This window comes from Vipera berus (assembly GCF_964194415.1).
Source record: "Vipera berus genome assembly, chromosome: 2".
Lineage (NCBI taxonomy): Eukaryota > Metazoa > Chordata > Lepidosauria > Squamata > Viperidae > Vipera > Vipera berus.
This window is the reverse complement of record NC_138203.1, coordinates 208,115,511-208,138,089: the sequence shown is the minus strand read 5'-3', so window position 1 is coordinate 208,138,089 and position 22,579 is coordinate 208,115,511. Positions and strand designations below refer to the sequence as shown.

Here is a 22,579-nt window from a genome sequence, read left to right as displayed (position 1 = left end):
TAGGTTCTTGATATCTCTTTTGAACACCTTGTCTTACTCTTACTCTCACACTTGACATGCAGCATTTCCTTCGTCTTAACTAACCAAGATCTTCCCAAATGACTGAGACAGTGCCTTCTCTCTGCCACAAGAGGTATGAAAACAAAGCTCAACTGTTTTGCTTTTATGCTTTGCATTCTCAGTGGCAGATTTATTTTCCTTTTGCTCTTAGGACAAAACTTTGCAATTGGCACCCTAGAGGGTGCCATTGGCCTTTTTTCTTGTCATCTTCCCTCCCCCCCACTCCTCTCTCTCCCTCCCCCCTTTCTGTTTCTCTAAAAGAACATGTTGGCCGATCTCCTAATGCTATCTGAGAATGACACCTTGATGTTCCGCGTGCTCCCTGCCTTCTGCATGAAATAGATCACTTTGGCTCGACCATCATGGCAGTGTCCTGGTGGCAGGGTTCAGTGTGCAGTTCTCTCCTCTCCCTTGCCATTTCTCAGGAGAAAGTGCAGCAGCAGCAAAGTAAAAGAAACAAGCAGTGACTATTTTGTAGCGCGGAGTGCTTTTGGATCTTTCTTTGAATTCTTCTACTCTACTTAGTCAATGGTCTTGACTAAACAGCACAATGGGTCTTTCCAGCAACAGGAGAACCTGCATTTTGTTCTGTGACCAATACATCTGTTCTCTTGCCAACAGTAATCTAAACGATGGTTAGGAGGAAGTCTAGATGGGAGTTGGCTGGCTGCTTCTACCATGGTTTGAGAAGAGTAAGGGCACTAGGACTGAATGGCTTATATAAGTCTTCCATGCAAAAATGTCCCCTTGATATGTGCACATAGGAACCACAGCCTGGCCAAACCCACGATTATTTACAAAAACCTTCCTCAACCATGTCCCTTTTAACATGAGGTGGCTGGGAATTGAAAGAGTTGAGGTCCAGCACGTCAGAAGCCAATATGCTGGGAAAGAACCTCTAGAACGTCAGACTGGTCTCTTTTACAGCCTGACCTGGAGATGCCAGGACTGAATTTACTGTAAGCCAAGCATTTCTACTCTATCAATAATCCCTTCTCTTACATATTCATATTCCTTATTTCTGAAAATGCCTAGCACAGCAATCCCATTTTTTCTGCTTCTTTTACTCTGTATATGATATAAACTTGAGGGCCTTGAGTTTCAGAACACTTGAACAGCATGGCTAGGCCAGCTCAGGCCCAGTGCCTCACTTCTCCTCATCCCTAAAAGGAATACATCAAAATCTTCCTGTGGAGACGTTATACTGCTGAAGCAGATGTAATATAAGGGCTATTTGGTAAGCTTGACTAAGTTTATGCTGGTATGTTTCCAAGGTGCCCACAGCCTGGAGCCTCCTCCATCTGATCTCCTACATAAGCTATGTATGATCAGAAGAAAACAAAGATGGGGGTGGCCCCAATTATTCATTTCTGGCTCAGTTTGAATTAATACCAAATAAATGTTCTCGTCTTTAAAGGTTACAGGATAAAAATAGAGGGCAACTGCTGAATCAAGGGCAAGCAGGGAAACACCTGATACGACCTAATCCACGCCAAGACCCGCTGATGTATTAGCTAGATGACACCGTATCACTCAGCAGAGAAGCAAGAGAAAAATGGGCAAGACACAGAGGGCCAGAACTGAGAGGGGAGGGGGAACCTTTTGCACACAGGACTCACTTTACTCTCATTGCCTGGACTCCAGACCACAGAACACATTGCCTGGAATTCTTGTAGTTAACTCCATCTGAGACTACAGTATGGACACAAATACTGCAGACCTATTCTATTCCTATGACTGGAGAGGGCAGGATAAGCATGGGACAACCAGGCGGTAAAATCTATCTGAATTATTCTCTTCTCTGTCTTTTCTCTTGGCTTGTCCAAATTACTTTGCTCAATGGGAAGAGATCTATTTCCCCAGTCACCCTGCTCCAGTCAGCTATTTCCATCCACACAAGGATGGATGCTTCTATTCTGCAGGATTATGGCAAGGTGCAGCACTGAATAAATTATTGTGCACTCAAACTGGGCTCACACATCACACAACCACAGACACTGCTTTGTGGCTTAAAGTAATGAAGAAAGCCAGTTATAGAGATCAATTGTAACTCTGAAAGAGAAATGTGCATGTATATGCATGTCTTACACTTCAAGAAGTCCTTCATTCTGGATGCTGAACAATAAAGGCAATGATGATATGAGGTGTGTTTTTCTTTGCTGCTCAGCAGAGGTAGATCAGAAGTTTCCTAGGGTCATACAGAGGGTGTAAATAGATAAGTGTTACTACCAGACACAGTACTATGCCTTGTAGATGTTGCTACGAGGCACAGTAGTGGGGGATAAGGCAAAGAGGAAACTTGGAAGGGAATTTAGCCTATAGGGTTTGTCTGCTATTTACTCTGATAGGCAGACCTCCTTGGTAGATTGCAAGGATAGGGGCCTGAGCTAGTTGATCCATATAGAATCATCCACTTGACTGGCTTATATATCTTGGTACCTTGGTATGTTTTAGATAATGGCTCCTCACTTTTCCTTTCCTAGTGTGGAATGTTATTCTGAATGCAAATCTGTCCCACCTGGTTAGGGATACAACTTCAGCCTTTTTGCCCTGACCTGTATAGGGTCTGAGATAGATACAGGTGAAAATCCAAGTGACCCATGAAGTTGCTGATAGGTGGCTGTGTTAGGGAACAGCTCTGTTGAGCTTCCCTACTCTTGGATATAACCAACTTTGCTGGGATATTGCTCCTGACCCTTGTAGAGGTGGAGCTCTCTTCTCCATGTGCTGTTTCCCAACCCTTATGCAAGAAGCACCTGGAGGCAGCTTCCTCCAGGTGCTGAAGGAAGAGTTGCCAGAAGGGGCATTATTTTGGGCTTACTAACCAAGAAATGTTTGAATCTCCTGCCCAGAGGGACATCTTGGATAGCATTGCCTCCCAGATATCTGGTAAACTACAAAGCAATGGAAGAGATTGGAAGACCTCTCTCCTAGTGACTGGCAGTACCAGAAGCATTGCTCACTGGGCACTGAGTCCCTGAAATCATGGCAAGAGTTCTGAGGTCATTTGGGTACATTCTGGGAACAGGCCTCCATTGCTGCATGTTAACTGGAAACCCATGTGCATCCTTACTGTCACAATCCCAGACTGGCTGGCTTTGGTGGCATTTCCAGAAAGCTCGGAAGTGCCTCCATTTCATATTCCTATGTGGTGTCTTGTAATGAGTACTTGGACTGTTGCTTGAATAGGTCTTTCATCCTCTTGTGATTCAGCTCCAATAGTCCAGAGAAGAAAAACATTCTTCTTTCACTTCATTTGGTTTACTATATATAAAGTCAAGCTTTGTATTTGGAGGAAAAGTATGCTATGCAGATGAAGCATCAACAATAACTTGTTGATTTCTTCTGCTTCCCTCAGGATGGTGGAGTGGAGGCCAACTGATACTTAGCTCTCTCAAAGTAGAGCTAAAACAATGGCAGTTGCTTCATGGAAGTGAAATATGGGCTTAAGGTTGGTTTTTTCTCTCCTACTGTAACCCTCATTGAAACTACACCAGGTTCTGTCGTGAGCTCTGTGTCCTCCTGTGGGATATTTCTCAAAGGGACAGAAAGCAATCAGATGCTTCTTAATCTCCCCACAAGCAAGGCAGTCATTGTGTCTCCAGTCCAACTGAGAAAGCAAAATCTGGGAAAGTCAAGCATGTTCCCCAAGAGAGAGAGAGGGAGGAGGAAGCTAACAAAGATCCTGTGGAAATGGATGTCCTGCAGGAATAGAAGCTGAAACACACTTATTCTTTGTGTGAGAAATGTTTCTCAGAAATAGGCCTATTTTCTTCTTCAAAGTCCCCAGGAAGTGGCAAGCTTGGAGAGAAGGTGTTACGCATCTTTGCAGATGAACTTCCTCCGCCTAAGACTTAATTAGGCTGGCAGGATTATGCATGTATGGACCTGCATCAATTTTTTGGCAACAGTTTTCACAACTGTTTTTTTCGATTCACATCTCTTGGCCCATGTTTAAGAGGTACAGGATGCTTCCGATGGGAGGCTACCCCGTTTCAGCCTCAGACTGCCATTCCAGCCTCGTGGACAAATATTGAAGCTGCGGATGCTAGGTGACTTGACCCCAGAGCAATCAGAGTCCACGGATGCCTCTGAATTGGTTGGGGACATGGAAGTGGAGTGCTTCACCGGGGAACATGTTGTCATCTTGGGAGACATCAGGGGGCTTTGGAAAGTGGGAGAACAAGCACCCAGGTTTTTTGGGCTGGTATATGATATCCCACTGGTGTTTGCTGGCAATGTGAAGACCTTGTGGCTATCCACGAATGTGGTTTTTTGAAGTGGCTCTGGATTCTTGTGTGATACAGAATGAGTGCCCATTATACTTGAGCCATTATGGTTTGTTGATGCAATGAACTGGGAAGCTCCAGTTCTAGCAGGCAGCATGAAGCATTTGTTTCCATTCATCCTCCCTGCTTTTGGTGATTGTAGTGGGCTGGGAGATTTGATGCCTAGCAACCTGGGGCTGTTGTTTGATGATGCACTAGCCTGGGGTTGGGCAGCTGAGACGGGGAGGGAGGCACGTCTGTAGCCATCCATTCCTGTCGGCTTGGGTGATTGAAGTGGGCTTGGAGAAAGAGTACCCCTGTTCATAGGACTTCCACCAGTGGATGACACATTGGGGCAAGGGACAGGGGGCGTGAAGGGCCTGAAGTTTTCTACTCCAGTGAGTTTGGGAGAAGAGCTCTTTCTCCGGGCAGCATTAATGATATTTCTTGCCAACAGCACCTGCATCTGTCGGCTGGACTTCGGGTCAATCTCCTGTCGAAATGGGGACAGAGACCTTTCACTCCAGGATGGAGACATGGGAGGAGGTGGAGTCATAACATGGGCTGCTCGAAAGGCTTCAACAAGTCCATCCTCAGATTCTGGAGTTTGGGCTGGGCTCATCCAGCCCTCTATGCTGCTGGACTGTCGCCTTATCAGCTGTGGGGTCCATGTCGGGGAGGCAGGCAGGGATGCTTTTCTTTCCTGCAACAGGAAGAGGAATAAATTTTTAGCATTCTGTTCCTCTAGACCCTTCAGATTGTGCTTACCTGCAGAAGGCAATGTCTGGCTGGGTACCGTAAGAGGAATCAAGGTGCAGAGAACAGCTTGCTCCCTACATTTCTTTTCTGGCTATATCCATTCTTCCTCAGATGACTTATACTTCCCTTACTCCATGAGTTCAGTAGGAAAATATCCTGGTACTACTCTAAGGGCGTTTTTTATCTGGGAATTGTATAACTGGAAAAGATTTGAAAAGACAACACGGAGAGAAGGACTTCCAACTGCCTGCCGGCTTCCCCATTGACTTTGCTTGTGGGAAACTGGCAGGGAAGGTTGTGAATAGTGATTTTCTGACAGCAGGATTGTACAAAGGCCATGCGTACAACATCGGGTAGTAGCTACCACTTGTTCAGGGCTGTCATAAATTCAGACATGATTTAATGTGAGTGGTCATTAAACAAGGACCACTTGTATTTTATTTTATTTATTAATTTTTTATCCTGCCCCATCTGCCCTGTAAGGTGACTCTGGGTGGTAGTGCTTTGGAGGGGAGTCTGGGGATGCAGGATAGGGATCACAGCAATGGGGACAGCTAATGTCATGCTGATGCAGTTTTCTGCCAATGGATGATGTTCAATGTAGGAGCCCTTCCTCTCTTTCTACATGTTTCCTCTCACTTGTCCTTTCTCCCTTATATTTGTACACCTTTCAGATGCATCTATAGGGTCTGCAGGCAGGAAAATCTCTTAACTTTGATGAGAGACACTCATGGGAAATAAAGCCTCTTCACTGGAATCCAGCTAAAAAGAGCCCCATTAAGATTTATGGAAGTGTTAGAAAGCCTAATGGGTAGGGACAATGGTGGCAATAGGACATAGGAATTGTTGTGGCAAGATTTTTCTGGAAGAAAGACCACCTTAGCCCTTCCTCAAGAACTGCCACTTACCCTCCTCCCCTCTGGGAAACAATGTCTCTACTGGAACAAGATTTTAAGAGTTTCTATGGGCACCAGCACAAAGCCACAAAAAAGTTCATCGCCGTTCCAAACTGATCCCTTATCCAGTTAAAATGTACAGTTTCCTGATAGAATTTGTAAGAGGTGTTTGGTGAACAGGCAAAGCTGCATCCTGAATTCAAATCTGGGATTCCTTGCATAAAATTAAATAGAAAACCCTTGCCACTCAATTTATTGATATGGGAACTAACAGAAGGCAGGGATGGTGTTCATTTACTGAAGGAGCTAGGAGTTCCCCGGTGTTGTTGGGCTTGTAGGAACATCTGAGATGTTGAAAAAATATTATAGGCAGATTTGCTAAGGGCTGCTTTGTTGGCATTGTCAGTCACAATGTGGTTGTCCTGGGGGACATATAAGTTTGGGTTTATCAGCAATCCACTTGTCACTAGCTGTACTATCTCTTCTGCAGGATGCTCCCTTTTTCTCCATGCATTTTTGCTCTTTTCTCGGGATGAATGGGCACAGTTCCAAAGACAGATCTGAGCTGAAATTATCACAGTTTTATTTTCTACGACACCTCGTGAGACCCTTGGTCTCTTTAGAAATAAAGAAGGTGGGGGATCAAACTGCATTGAAGCATGTTGTCCCTCCACTTTAAAAAAAAAACAATGCAGAAAATCAGCAGGGGCAGCTCCTGGTGGATAGTAAGGGAGATACCTATAGGATCACTGGTGCTCTCAGATATTGTTCTTTAGGGCATACAGTAGATCTACGTCTGGAATTTAATCTGCCAATCCCTGTAAAGAGTTTCAGGGTTTTTCTGGGGGTTTTCTGCTTTCATGTCAGACTTGTCTGCTGGCCACTGCCTGGACAAGTCCCTACAATATTCTTGGCAATGTTTTTCAGAAGGGCTTTGCTATTGCCTTTGAGTGAGAAAGACTAGCCCAAGATCACCCAGCTGGCATTGTGCCTAAACCAAAACTAGAACTCACAATCCCCCAGTTTCTAGTCCAGTGTCTTGAAGTGCTACACCAAATTGATTCCATTCTGCAAGAACAGAACTAAATCGCTAAGTAGCGACATGTAACATGGCTATGAAAACAAGAGGGCCCGTGCAAAAAAACTGAACATAGAAAGCAGGTGGAAGCAAGGAAACGAAGCAGAAGAACCTCTGCAAACCACAGAATGAATAGATAAATCCAGGAGCTTCCACTCATTGCTTGAAATTTCTGAGAAAAGTGAGATTCCTCTATCGACAAAACAAGGTGCTAAGTGGGATAGCAGGATGTAAAAGGAGAAAGGAATCTCAAAATCTGACGTTGAAAGCATGCCTCACTCACTCCTATGCTGTGGTTTTCTAGCATTATTTCCTTCCTTTACAGTACCTTTCAACTCACGTTTTAGGACACGTAAGGGAAAAAAAACACGCCAACACAGGAATATATCCTGATGGGTTTCCTGACTTACTTGTTTCATTGATTTCCTGCCTTTCTCCCAAATGTGTATCTCATTGCTGAAATAGGCTTGATAATAAAGACCTTAATGCATGTATTAAAGGGAGGGCTTAGCATAACAGCATTTTAGAGAAAGGAGGGGAAGCTGTCAGAAACAGCAGTAATTGAGATCCATTGGTGCATCCAAGCACAGGGGTCTGCAGCTCTCATAAAGAAGAAGAAAAATGTGCAGTACAGCACAACACGAATCCCACTGCTCTGTAGTTGCAATCCAGTTTCTGGCAAAATGACTAGAAGTCTTAGTATCTACATGTGACATGCTGCATTTTTTTAATCATTCTTTCACCCCCACTGACTGCATTCAGGTTAGCATGAGCGGAAGTGCTTCTTGTTATCATTGGGTTAGAGATGTTAAGCCAAGAGCCAGAAGGCATGTTGCTGCAGACATTAATGCACAAAGGTAACTATTCACATACAACTTGTCTGAGAACAATTTATCCAGCTGTATTTGTATTGGAATCCTGAAGTTGAAATTATTTCAGATGAACTGAGGTTTCTCAGTTTGTATGACTAGTTGAACAATTTGGATTGCCTGGGGAATGAATATCTCTTGCATTAAATTCCTCCCTCCCTCCCTCCCTCCCTCCCTCCCTCCCTCCCTCCCTCCCTCCCTCCCTTCCTTCCTTCCTTCCTTCCTTCCTTCCTTCCTTCCTTCTCTCATTCAGCTGTCCAAATTTTGCAACATCCCTCCTGCTCTTCATAGCTGTCAAATGGCTTCTTGTTAGTGGGAATGCGGACATGGAGATATCAATGGCTTGTTAATTCTTTTGTGCCATGGATTACTGAACTTTAGTCCACTATTTGTACACCCACCCACACATACAGACATGCACACAACCACACCCCAGAAAATAAGCATTAGGGGTGAATGCTGCTGTTTCCCTTGCTTCCAGCATCCTATCATCTAGGAAGCAGGCCTCTCTCTTCTCTGCCTCTCTCTCAACTGCTGCTGCAAGTTTCAGGAGAGAAGAGGAAATTCAGTCCTTCATTAAATGGAACATCTAGATAGGAAGCACCTGCCTCACTGAAAACATGCCTCGGTCAGCTTTCAGCAAAATATTTCATGTATTTTCAATGTTCAATAGTATGTGAAATTCCTAAGCATTGATTAAACATGTAATATCACCCCATTAAAATCGTTCTTTCCATAGGATGCCTTTGACAGTAATTAAACCACAGTGAACTATGGGAGTTGTAGTTTAAAACACATGTGGAGGGCTCCCAGTTGAAGAAGACACCCATGTTGTTCTCAGCAGTACTGGCAATGTATATTTTGTGTGCAGTTTTTAAGGCATACCTTGAACTCTATAATGAAAGAAACCAAATGTTGACCAAATTTGATACTACACAGGTAGACTGTGAGAAACCGGTGTCTATCCCTGAGACCCAAGCACAACTATGATGTGATATTTGACACAATGGGCACACTTTGAGTGGATCTATAACAGTTCTTCATGAAATAGTTTTCCATACTCAGACTTAACCTTAATTATACTTGATACTATCCTTAACCTTCCTGTTTATTATGCGTGAAGGTTATACACAAGAACCTGCACTTTGTTCATTTATATTAAACTACGTAGCCTTATAGGATATACCTTTTAAAGAATATTTGAGAATCTGTGACCCTTTGGGTTCTGCTGAACTGCAACTCCCAGAAGCCCCAACATCAGTAAGTGTAATGAAATATGTTGGATGATCTTGGGGGATTAGGAGGAGAGATGCTGTCTAGGAAACAATCAGAAGAGAGGCCCAAACCTCCAGTGGATTAATGGTCATAGGAAGGAAGGACCTGCATTAATTGTTCAGGAAGTTAAAAGTGGTGGTGGTGAGTTTGTACCTTCAGACTTGCAAGATTCTGTTAATGCAGCCTTATAATAAAGTAGATTTATTTCTTCTGTGTGGTTTACCTGAGAGAACTGATAGTAGTTCAGCAATATTTGCATTCTCCAACCAGTCTGTGATTTGACATATGCTCTAACTCCTCATTTGCCCTTCCATCTTTCTCTGACTCTAGATTCAAAATCTGTCCCTCCTTTCTTCCTTGAAGATGTCTTGCTGACTGAAGCAAAGAATAACTGGTGCCCATTTCTCCCCAATGCTTGAAGAATGCTTCAGGTGGATGGGCTTCCTCTGCAACCGTCTCCCTACTTTCTCTTCCATGACTTACCTAAAGTAAGCATTTTACCCTGTTGTATCCCTCTCCTTAGTCTTTCGTGGTTCTCTCCTTCCCTTGCTGCAATAGCACTGGTGGGATTATTTAACCTGGCTTTCCTGAGCTTAGGCACCCTCAAGATAAGTGGACTTCAACCGAAATAATTTTCAACAGTGGCCAGGCTGGCTGGGAATTTGGGAAATTGTCAATACATCTGGGCTGAGACTGAAACTGAAACTGTCAAAGTGAGCCAAAGCACTTGAGTTTCCCAAACATTACTCTAGATCTGTGTTTGTCAATCTCAGCAGCTTTGCAATGCAAGTATGCTAGCTGGGGAATTCTGTAAATTAAATTCCATACCTATTGAAGCTGCTGAGGTTGGGAAACATTGCTCTAGGCCTACCTTCATGGGCTGAACTGTACTTTCCACATTCCTAGATAACTGTGGGCAAAATCCGTAAGGCACAAGCTTGAAGAAAACTACTGGACTTTATGGCCTGGGGAGGATGGGAACGACAGTCCAACATTTTGGGAGGATTCATAATTGGTATTCAGTTATATTCTAGGCAACCGTCCTACATTCCCTAGATAACTTTTCTCAATTCAACCTTTGTTCCACTACTTAAGTCAATAAGGTCATGAAGAAGATTAAAAAAAAAACCTTCCTGGGTAAAGTGTTCACTTTAGAATTGTTTGCCAAGTTTTTTCCCTTTGGTAGAAAGCTTTCATCCAACTTTCTTTAAATTTCAGTGAAGTGGGGAATACAACAAGTTTAATGCTCTCTCATTTTGAAATCTTCTTTAGCTGTGATGGAAAAAACTTCATTTTCTTTTTCCTTTCCTTTCCTTTCCTTTCCTTCTCTTTCCTCTCCTCTCCTCTCCTCTCCTCTCCTCTCCTCTCCTCTCCTCTCCTCTCCTCTCCTTTCCTTTCCTTTCCTCAAAGAAATGTCAAGTCATCTAAGTTCTACTCTCCTGGGGTCTGTTTGACCTATCTCTTCTTTGACTTTCAGGTTTGAAGAAGAGAAAGTGCAGTTGCCACGTTTCAGGCTTTCTTAGTCCTTTGATACTATTTCTCTAATATATGGTATATCAATGCTATTCATGTATAGATGGCTTTATCAGCTCGCCCTGCATTAGCGCTTTACCAAGGCAGATGTTTTTATTGGATTAATGAAGAAAAGGGAGAAAACCTCTTGCTGCTTCTTGATTAGCCAGCAGGTATATGGTATTCAGTCAGGAATGTTTGCAGGAGAGGGTTGAAAAGGTCAAGACAGCAGCCATACCCACATAATCACATCCCGACCCTTTTATGTGTACATTGTGATACACATAAAAAGGACCAGGGCTGCAATAGCACTTAGACTTATATACCACTTCACAGTGCTTTACAGCCCTCTTTAAGTGGTTTACAGAGTCAGCATATCGCCCCCAACAATTTGGGTCCTCATTTTACTGACCTTGGAAGGATGGAAGGCTGAGTCAACCTTGAGCCAGCGAGACTCAAACTGCTGGCAGCCGGGAGTCAGCAGAGGTAGCCTGCAGTATTGCATTCTAACCACTGTGCCACCTCAACTCAGCAATCATATGGTCATGGCTGTATTTTGACTTATTTAACCTCCTTTTGCCCACCCCCTGATAGACCCCCCCAGGGCTCAGCATAGCTATTTAAATAATATATCAGAACTGAAAGAAACCATTGTCCTGCAACACCTAGCTATTCCACAGCCCTTCCCGCAGTAATTCTCCTTCTACCTTTGGAACTATTCCAACTCTGAACATATAGCATGGAAGAGAACAGAAAATGCACTCAATAATATTAGTTTCACATTTGGTACTGCCAACCAGTAGAAGCTTTCTGTCTGATAAGAGCCTTCCTTCATTGATCTTGCTTGCTTTACAGGCAGTCCTCAACTTACGACCACAACTGAGCCTCAAATTTCCATTGCTAAGCAGGACAATCGTTAAGTGACTTTTGCCCCATTTTACAACCTGTTTTGTCACTGTCGTTAAGTGAGTCATTGCAGTTGTTAAGTGCATCTGGCTTCCCCATTGACTTTACCTGTCAGAAGTTCATGACAGGTGATCACCTGACCCCGGGACACTGCAAAAATACGTGACAGTTACCAAGCGTCTGAATTTTGATCATATTTGATCTTGGAGTTGAAGTATTGTTTGTAAGTGAGAAAATTTCCCGTAAGTCACTTTTCCGGTGCTATTGTAACTTCAAACAGTCACTAAACGAATGGTGCTAAGTCGAGGACTACCTGTATTAGTCTTCTGCTAGAATTTGTCAAGCAGGAGAAAGCAGGAAAGAGGAAAAGCCAGAGGCAGAGAATGAACTAGATTGGGAATCTCTGTAGAAGAAAGACAGCCAGCGTGGCAGTGGGGCTGAGGTCTTGGACCAGGTTCTCGTCTACCTTCAGCCACAAAAGTGTGATTTTGGGCAGGTCTTCTTTCTTCACGTCAGCCTACCTGACAGGACTGAAGTTATGGAGCAAAAAGGGAGAAAGGAAGCAACAGCATATGTTGCTTTGTGCTCCTGACCAAAACGTAGGATAGGAATGTAAGAATGGCTAGTGTGACTGAGTGTTTTGTGTCTAAGCCTTGCGGTTTGCAACTTAATAAATCACGGGAGGAGGCCGATGGCAGAAATGAATTCTCAGTGCTGGATTTGCTTAGAGACAGCTCACTCTGCAGGGTAACCCACCACCTGTTCTGTAGAGTCAGCCTGAAGGTCAATCTGCAGTCAGCTTACTTTAAAGATGACCTTTTTTTATTGCAAGCAAATGTATAAATGAAGCCTCGCTCCACATAATTGCATAGAAATTTGAAGTTGTATATCCTAAAGAAAGATTGCCCCACTTGAAAAGATTGCAGGAGCTCACTTTGGACCTGTTGCACTGGTCTACAGACCTGGTCTGAAGATTTCCCACTGTGAGGAAAATGAAGGAAGGGCTGTGATGATGGCTGGAATTAACATTAATTCCTTACTTAACACAAGGGATCTCTTACTTCTAAATACCAGAGGCATAACTTGATCATGTTGTTCTGTGGTCTATGTATCATCTCAGTGATACTTTTAGTCCCAAATATTCAACATTCAATTCAAATCCATAAAAAAGATTAACGTGGATGTTAAATAAGAGATTAAGTGTGGAAATGTGAAAATCTTTTTATTTGCCTTCTGTTTCAATCTTTTTTAGGGAACAGCATGATGTTCCTTTTTCCCTTCACTCCACAACAAAAAGGAAAATCAATCCTAATGACCAGAAAAACATGTCAGCATTGAAATCCCTTCCACCCCCCCAAAAGACCTTAGTATTATCAAGAAATACTGTAGCATTGGGACAGTATAGAAGAAATACTGTACCACAGAGACTATATTTTACACATCCCTGATTTCCGTTAATAGTCACTGGTGCTGAAAAAGGTTCTTCTGTGAGATAATTGCACTGTCAGTGGATTCTGCCAGTATAAAATGTTTGAAACCAATTTATGAAACCTCACTGTAGTTCCCAGAGTCTAAATCATGGTACTTGGCTGTATGTATCTCAGCAGTTTAACTGGTTTGAGGCCCTTTGGGTCAATGATAACAATCTCTGTGTTCTCCTGAATCCCAGTATAAGGAGGATAGAATTGTCATAATATTACTTATTGTAAGCTAATTGCAGAACATCTGCAGCTATTCCCTGATGGCAGAAAAAGGATTTGGGGTGCATGCGAGGAGGGCAGTGTGTGACTTTTGAGGTTTGCAAGCTGGTTTAGTCCAACAAGCACTTCTGTGCATTAAAAGTTGTTATTAAATTAAATGTGTATTAGGATGCTAAGAAATTAAGATGAAGTTTGTGTTCTGGATTATGTTTACGATACATGTATTCACCCAAAGGTATTCAGTTTCCTGCCATCTAAGAGAGACAATAAAATTAGAGAGGAGAAATAAATGAAACACAATGGTAGCAGAGACAGGAACAGGCATCAGCTAGAATTGTCTTTTGGCATCAGCAAAGAACAGAGAAGGTGAGCATGTCATATTGGAGGCTCTTGATGCAGAGAAGACAGAGGAGAAACACCTTTCAGAGCAAAGAAGCCAAAAAAAAAAAGGTAAGGCAGAGAAGAAGCCAGAGATTGGATGTTCATAAGAGTTTCTGGGCATGAGAAAAAAGAAAACATTTCTTTTTGCTTCAGTCAAGCTTCAGCTAATAATCTTCTAAGGACTCACTCCTATGCTTTGACTATTTTTACATTTTTTTGTAGGCTAAATTCACACACTGCTGAACACTCTTTGGAACTTGTATAGCACAAATCCAATCGCACAAGTTCTATTGGGACTGGCTTAGCCGAGATACGCTGGCATTAGGCTAAATTGGTTTTTCCGAAAAAGAAAAAAAAGCCTGCTCAGTTTTGTTAGTGGAAAATGTAACTTAGCTTATTATGGTTTGAGAGGTGGCACTTTTATGCAAGATTATTTGCGCTCACAACTCATTAAGCTGTCTTCATTTTGCTTTTTTTGCTTTTCTTTGCACACCACCAATCAGAAGCTAATGACGATGTAGGTCTTTTGCCTGAACCCTTGCACACTCTTTAAAATCTATTATTTATAGTAAAAAGAAGGTTTCCACACCTGAGGCTCAATCCCTGCATTCTTGGTGGAGTAAGATGGTCTTGGAGCTTGGAATACTCCTTTAGCTCTTGGAGACAAAATTTTAGAAGAGTAATCAAAAGATCCTTCCGGTGATGTTTCAGCGTTTGCTCTGATCTTCTGTAATGGAAACATGTTTCCAGGTAATGGAGCAAAGAGGCCAGGCAATGTTCTGCTTGGGCTGGACTGGGCAGGTGCTTTCAATAGAGGAGAAGGTGCCAAGGATGAAGTAAAGGAAGAAGCCTGTGTCATATAACCCCCTTCAGGGACTACAGGTCTCATGGGCTCTTTGACTGGGGAATGAACAAACAAGGAAGAGTGAAGTTGGTAAGGTTGTTGCTTGGAGATTTCCAACTCTTTTTTGGAGAGCTCGCTTTCTGACAAATTTCTGTTGTAGGAAGATGCAGGAGGACCTTTCGGAGATCTTGATGGACTTTTGAGTGTTGGTTGGAATGCCACAGGGGAGAGATGAGTTTCTGAAGTATACTTCCAGGATGGAGGAAGAGACATAGTAGGTGAAGGTGATCTTGCTATATCTGGATGTGATGGGGCTTCAATGATGTACTTCTGCATTCTTGATTGCCTCTTGGCAAACAGTTCTGCCCCCTTTCCTTTTGCTTCTGAAAGGCTTTGGTTAGAGCTTATTTTAGGTTTAGGCTGTATTTTTGGTGATCTTAAACATGAAGACCATTCTGGTGGAGGATCTCCAAGGGACTGAGTGGGTACATCTAATGATCTACCTTCAGTTAGAAAGTTAGAGGCATCTGCACCCAATGCAAACGATTCATCTTCAGGAAATGCTCCTCCTTGTCCTTTCTGCTTCTTTTTATTATCTGCTGTCTGTACTAAATTCAAAAGATCTGGATTAGGACCCATTTTGGGCTTCTCAACAAAGGTGAACATGGACTTCTTAGCTGTTCTGCGGGCTGCAGATTCCTCTAGAATGCCTGTTTTATCTGGAGACGGCGCTTTGTTCTCTCTGAATTGAGGTCCTGGGCTGCTGTCTTTAGACCTAGCTTCAGATGGAACCAGGATCTTCTGTTCTTGACTAGGATACAGTGCTGAGTAAGCAGGAGGTGACCTGACCCTAGTCACCGGAGGAGGGCTGGAAAATGTTTCTGCATAGGTGGGTGGTGGAAGAATCTCCACCACTGGGCTCTTCTCTGCTGGGGAGAGGATTTTAGTTAGCGACTGAGTGCCAAAAGGTCTTGCAGTTCGGTTCTTCACTGGTTGTGGCTTGGACAAAGTCAGGCGCACTTCACAGTACTGCCTATGATTTTGTGGGCTGATTTCATTAGAACATACATCGGTGGCTTTTCCAGTGTCAGCAGTGGGAAAAATGTTCTCATTTTCAGTGACCAACTCTTCCTGTTCCATGCAGGGCAACTCTCCGTTTTCCTTTCTGTCAATAATTGGTTCACTTGGTGTCTTGTTGAGGACATTATTATTCTCCCTGTCAATAACAGCTGTGTACAGATCTTTGTCAGGGATGTTGTTGTTTTTCTCACTACCTATGGGTAGATACGGTTCTTTATCGAGAATATTATTTTCCTCATCCATATGCAGAAGATACAGTTCTTTTTCAAGAATGGTATCTTTTTTCTCAATGTTAGGGGTAGCCTCATCCTCAGTCTTAGCTGAGATGTTTTCTATATTGCCCATAATTGGTCCTTGCTCAACAATAGGCACTTTTCCAAACTCAGTGAGAGGTTCATGTATTCCATTGGTTGAAGCTGTCCCTGTATTCTCTTTAAGGTATACACTGAGAGGGATCTGCTGAAATTCTTCCTCTGGAATATCTTTAGAGGATGTTGGGTTTGTTGAATAAAGAATTGTCTCACTCTTTTCCTTATTCCACAGAAGGCCCTGAGCGTTATCTAGAGGATGTTCCACACCCAGTTCCTCCTCATATCTTTCCATGGTGACTTTTTGCCCCCAGCGTCCAAAATTATTGACGCAGAATGAAGCGTTCAGCTCCTTGTTTTGTTTCTGAGTCTGCTTCAGATGTGATTCCTCCCCATGGCTCAGAGTGCAAGGGTGAGTGACAGCTTTGAGGTCATTCTCCGCAGCTACTCGATCTGGGTTGTTTGGCTTTGGGGCTCCTAAGGTGAATGCATTCACTCGCTGCTTACGTCTGTGAAACAACAGGACCCCTTTGGAATTGGAACTTGGTGGATTTGTCAGCTGAGCAACAATTCTTTGGCTCCTTGCTTTTGCTTCCTTCAGCTCTGTTTCAGACAAGCTTGCACTTCTTGAGAAATCTGGGGAAGAAGAAACATACAGAGTACCAAGTTATACATGGATATGGAATCCCGGAAGTGCATACCCATCACACGTTCCATCTATTTTTAAAAGAAAAAACAACAACTCTAATGGGATTAATTCTGTAGTTCCTCCTATCTGTGTGCTGCACTAGACTTATTTCTAATTCATTCAAAACACTGAACCATCTAAGAAGTCAGAAAACAAACCAATGAAATCAGTAGCCAAGAGAACTTATGTGGAGATGCTGAACCAGAGAAACATAGGTTTAAATCCTAACCCTGCCAGGGTTTGCATATTACGCTGTGACAACTTACTGGTGCTGATGCTACCTTATCATATATGAATTATCTAGTTAGCAGCAAAGCTATCCAGAAGTATTGTTTTGTATCCTTCAAAAACCAACCAGTTACAAGCAAACTGGTAGTGTCCTCATGCACTGTCTTTAAAGGTCCTTCTAGATAGATTCAAGTCCAGATTTCCCCAAATTTGCACCCTTGTGGGCAGTAGGATTTGTAATAGGTAGTTATAATTCCAACACATCTGGAGTGTATTAATTCAGAAAGGTAATTTTAGCTCTGCTAAATATATTACCTAGCCTGGCAACAAAATGTTCAGAAACCAACCACAAGCTTGGAGAACAAACCTTCACCTTCATCCCATACCTGAACTACAGGTATTCAGCACTATTACAAAGGTAATTTTAATTCAGGAGGAATTAAAGGTACCTTTAATTCAAAAAGAAAGCAGAGCTAGTTTGATTCAGAAGCCTGGTTTCCATGGTCAACCAGAATTTAATGTGGAGTTTTGTCTATCAAGGAGTATGAAGGAAATTAGATCACCCTCAATTTTGTTAACAAGCTTTAGATAGTTTTTTCTATGAACTGTGTCTTATTCCAACAGTAGGTTGTTTTATTTCCTATTGTTTATATGGTATTTACTATTTCAGAGAAATGGATTGAGTAAATAGATATACTTGAAGTTAGGTCTTCTATAAATTTAATAAAAACTGATCATATGAACATTTCTCTCTTACACCTCCTACCTAAATATCCATTTATATTTTAGCGTGGTATATTATATACTGAAAGCGTTTACAAATCATAAGGATAATCTAAACAAAAATGCACCGTATCTCTCTGCTCAGTTTATTATATACGAACTAATACTGAATGGGCAATGGCAAACTTCTCTTCATCGATAGACTTGACCCTGGAGAGTCCTTCAAACAATGGAGCGAAATAGTCACCCTAATGCTGATGTAGTAATCCTTCCTCAAACAGGTGCTGGGGCTACATATCTCATGACTTTGGATGACAAAGCCTTCTTGGCTAGAGGTAAAGGAAGTTGATGCTCAATACAAGCAGAGGTCACCTAGTTGAAGGGAACTGATGTAGGCTGGAATGGAAACAATATTGCTCTCCTCCACCACCCTTTTAGTAAACAAATGCCAAACTGTTAGTAAAAATAGGGCCAATAGAAATAAAAATGTTGATCAAATAGTTGGGCATATCCCTATCCTTGGGTGAAGACGTGAATTGCTAACAACAGGAAGCAACAGAGTAAATAAGCAACGAGAAAACAATTAGCAATAACAGTAAAAAGGGGGCAAGTCGTCTTCTCTCCTCCCATTTCCACGGGGATTAACTTAAAAACAGGGTACTGCACATGTTTCACAGATTCCTGAAATATTTCATGACATAAATCCTATAAACTGTAATTAGGACCATTATATAAACATATCTTGTAAGACCTGAATAAATTGCCTGAAATAAAATAAAATAAAATAAAACCAAAGTACACTAGTCTTCCTCACTGATGGTGTTTATCACAATCAAAGCAAATTGACAGCAGCGTGGAGCTGAGATATGAATCTATATCAGCGTTTTTTCAGCCTCAGCAATTTTAAGATGTGTGATCTTGAACTGCCAGAATTCCCCAGACAACCTGCTGATCTATATCAATCATATCCCTACAGATGGTAAATTATACTGAACTGGAAGAATTTGACACCTGTATGGCACCTTTTCAGTTTGTCACCTGTACGGCACCTAATTTCATTTTCCACAACAGTTTTTACATGGGCTTTAGTGCTCCTACTCTAATGGAAAGTGTATGTGGTTGCTGTTAAAGGTTTTATAACACATCGCTTTAGAACAGAAAAAAAATCTAGACTTTCTATTCTTTTCTATACAAGACCTGTTTTTTTTTGCAAACCCAATACATAGAAATGTCACAAGAGGAGGTTGCAGCTTTCTTTGTACGAAGTTTTGCTTTGCAATTGTAAATGATTGCATGCAAAAGGAATTCATTGAAAGACTTCAAAGTTTCAAGTTGCAGTTCATTGGGTTTCAAACACCCTGTACAAACACGCTCTAAGCAGGAAGTTGGCCAGCTCTAAACTGTCTCACAGAACTCCCTGAGCAGAGGGCAAACGAAGTACAAAGTGCCTGGTTATCATAAAAAAATAGGAAAATAAACCATTGCCTCTACGTTGCTAGAGGGTCACTTTTAATACAACCGATGCATGGTGCCGATCTAATAATTTTGCTTGAATTTAACACAAGATGGCAGCGCCTGAAAACAAATCTGTAAAGATTGGGGCCTTTTAATGTGGTTTCCTACGCACTGATTGAAAACCAATTAGTCAAGCCACTTCCTAGAATAGAGCCTACTTAGCATGTCATAAAACCATGATGCTTAGGCCATTTGCCTGCCTCCCCTAAGCCACCTGGCCCTAGGGGAAGTGGGAAGTTGACAAGCTTTTCAAAAGATCTGTTCATGGGTCATGGCAAAAGTTGCTATTAGCAAAGGATGTGAAAGGACACTGAATGCATTTTCTGTGGGTGAGCCATTTCCTTTGTGCCATTTTCCCAAAATGGCCATGATTTAGCACCTCTGGCAAGAGGAAATATCAGAAACAACTAATGGTTATAAAAAAAACTTACCACCAAACTGCTGACATTCTTACTGGGGAAGATGGTCTCTCAAGCACATCGTTCTCTAAGTTCCTCGTTCTGATCTCAGTTTCTCAAATGGATCAGGACCAGATCACCTCTTACTGAAGTTGTTTTTAAAAATCATTATTAAGGATCCAATGAAGGTTCTTTGTACAAATCAAAAGGAGGCATGTTCAGTTACTCTAACTATTCGCCGTACTTAGGAAACCCATGTTACAACCTGCCTTCAGCAATGATACTTAATTAAATGATTCTGCTTGTGGTTATGATAGTCCTAAACCTGAAGACTTAATAACAAGCCTTCTTAGCCAAACGATACTCCAACCTTTTCCCCATGGCTCCATGTATATGAGTACATCTTATGTTCAGTTTTCTACTTGGACATACTAGAACAATAAGATGAAAGAACCCAACTAAGAAACCATGAAAGATGATTTTAAAAAATCAGTCAGAAAAGATTGTAAAAAGGAGAAAAGAACTAAAGAGGTGAGGAAGTAGGTGTGGTAGCAGAAGTAGGGTGAATAAAGAGGAATTCAAAGGCCAGTGAAAAAAAGGAAGCAGAGAAGGATCCTGGGAAGAAATTCAGGTGAGTATCAAATCCCAGCTACTTATTGTTATAAATCATTGATAGCCTGCTGGCACCTTTCCTTCTTTTTCTGTACTGCAGAATAACCAGCAGCTGCAGAGCAAACAGGAAGGAGAGCGCTAGGAGTCATCATCATCATCATCATCATCATCATCATCATCATCATCATCATTATCATCCTTGTAGCTCTTTCTACTACTGCAGACATGGCTGGGTTCTACTAAGTTTCCTTACTGAGGAAAAGCTCCTCTTTTTCCAACATTAGAGCTCCAAAAACTGAAAGTGGTTGCCAAGTCCATTATGTTCAGCCTTAGAAATATTTCTGGTCCTTCCTCAAGCCTTTTTGTGGCATCCCACACTCTCACTTTGGCCATGCAAGGTGCGTCTTTCGTAGGGAAAATAAATATGCAGCTATTGAATGCAAACCAAAACAGAATTCCCAGAATTCAATGTTTTTCATATGGACAGCTTGTTCTGTTTATTATAAAAGACCAACTTTCATGAAAATATATTTTATTAACTGTCTGTGGAGATTCTCAATAATCCAGGTGAAGAAACTCCAATTGTCTTTTGAAAAGCACATTTAGGATATATTTTAGTAATAAGAACACTCCTCCAAAAGTACTTTTGAGTTAGATTAATAATGTCTGTCTGTCTGTCTGTCTGTCTGTCTCTGTCAGTCTATCTATCTATCTATCTATCTATCTATCTATCTATCTATCTATCTATCTATCTATCTATCTATCTATCTATCTATCTATCTATCTATCTATCTATCTATCTATCTAGACTATCAGCTAAATAGCCTAAAGATATTCTTTCAGTGTGTAAGAAAATAAGCAGGACTTAACTGTACACACCAAGGATATGTATGCATTTTCTCACTACTCTTTTTACAGTTAATGTATGTAAATTAGAAGTACTCATTATGTGTGAAGGGGTTGTAGTGTGGTGGGAAAGCAAAAAACAACAATAATGCAGTTTGACCTGAGGCCATAATAATTGTGAGACATGTATTACTAGGAAGCATCACTGTTTCTACAGATATTAAGATAAGAATGTAAAATTATGGCTTTCCCATCAGAATTATTGCTCTGAAGAATGCTCAGTTACAAAACTCAGTATTAGTTCTATTAAATCTGAGAATTCTTCAATTCAATACCATATGGAGGACCACAGATTCCCAATCTCTGCAGGAGGGAAAATATTTATCTGGACTAGAAAACTAAGACAGGAGGTTTAATCCCTTCTTTTCTAACCATGTACTGAAAGCTGGGGTCTTTCAGCTTAAGGCAGTCTTCTTCCCAACCGTATTACTTATAAATACATTTGACTGATCTGTGAGCAGCAGACTTTCCTATTAGAGTGCTATGTCAGTCTCTGCATGTTCTTAACATGGATATCTGTAAATAAACAGTCAGCAATATTTTATGTTCTAATCATTTCTTCCTAGAATATCACCTCTCTGCTAAGTGACACATGCCAATTTTGTATGCATCTTAAAGCATTCTCTATTTTAAATGGTGAAAAACAATTTGAAATACAACAGAAAATGGCCCAGTGTTCTTTGAGAGCGTTTGGTGTGGTAATTAAGGCGTCAGACTAGAAAATGGGAAACCGTGAATTTTAGTGTCATCTTAGGCGTGAAGCCAATCATTCTTTCGCAGCCCTGAGGAGGAGGAATGTGGTAAACCACATTCAAAAACTGCAGGGACTTGTCCATACAGTCACCAAAAGTCAACACTGACTCAAAAGAACCAAAATAGTAATAATAATAATAAAGAAATAATGGTGTTCTTGCATAGCAAACACATGCAGGACAGTGACAGGGTCATTTTGGCTTTGGCTTAGGTAGCCAAACAGGAATGGAAACACATTATCTTCAAACTCCTGTAAGAAATATAAGAAAAATTGATTGCTTTAGAATGAACAAAGGGAATCCCAAACTTCATGCAGCAGCATAGCATTACAAAGGAAACAGTTGACTCCTAACAACAAGGCAGAAATAATATGGACAGTATTAACTGATTGATTGATTTTATAAACAATTTTTCCAGTTAAATTGGGATTAAATGTTTGTGGCATTTCGTGTATTATTTGATTCCAACTCATACCCCTGCTAATTAGCATGGTTAATGATCAGATGGGAGGGTCCTGCAACATCTGGGGAGCCACTGTATTTCTGTGATGAACAATAAACACTTCTTACCATGAGCAAATTTGAAAGGTAAGAGTGGCGCCTCCTGCCCCCTAAAGGATGGGGGCATTCAGCAAAGCCCAAGTATATGACAAAGCAAAAGATGAAAATCAACCAAGATTAAAGAGATTTTCTCTATTATATTTTGTTATTTCTTACTTGCTATTGTTATTATTTGCCTACTTCGTATATGTTCATATCACACCAGTCTGAAGTCGAGGATGCTTCAGTACTGAAAGGCAACAAGTAAGTTGCAGGTCAGT

At 41.5% G+C, this 22,579-nt stretch overlaps 1 protein-coding gene across 3 annotated transcripts in view; it reads right to left on the bottom strand.

The window, feature by feature from the left end:
* Positions 1-330: 330 nt before the first annotated feature.
* Positions 331-22,579, bottom strand: part of SYNPO (synaptopodin) — a 56,993-nt gene continuing 34,744 nt past the window's right edge. The window contains exons 2-4 of one of the 3 annotated variants that reach the window (XM_081320437.1): positions 14,294-16,572; positions 4,789-5,031; positions 331-2,248 (exon numbers count right to left, since the gene is read on the bottom strand). In XM_081320437.1, the coding sequence (XP_081176563.1) occupies positions 2,012-2,248; positions 4,789-5,031; positions 14,294-16,231 (2,418 nt within the window). In that variant the 5' untranslated portion in view covers positions 16,232-16,572 and the 3' untranslated portion in view covers positions 331-2,011. Of the gene's footprint in view, positions 5,032-14,293; positions 16,573-22,579 lie in introns of all 3 variants that reach the window. The other 2 variants (XR_014025490.1, XM_081320436.1) reach the window with 2 other exon arrangements.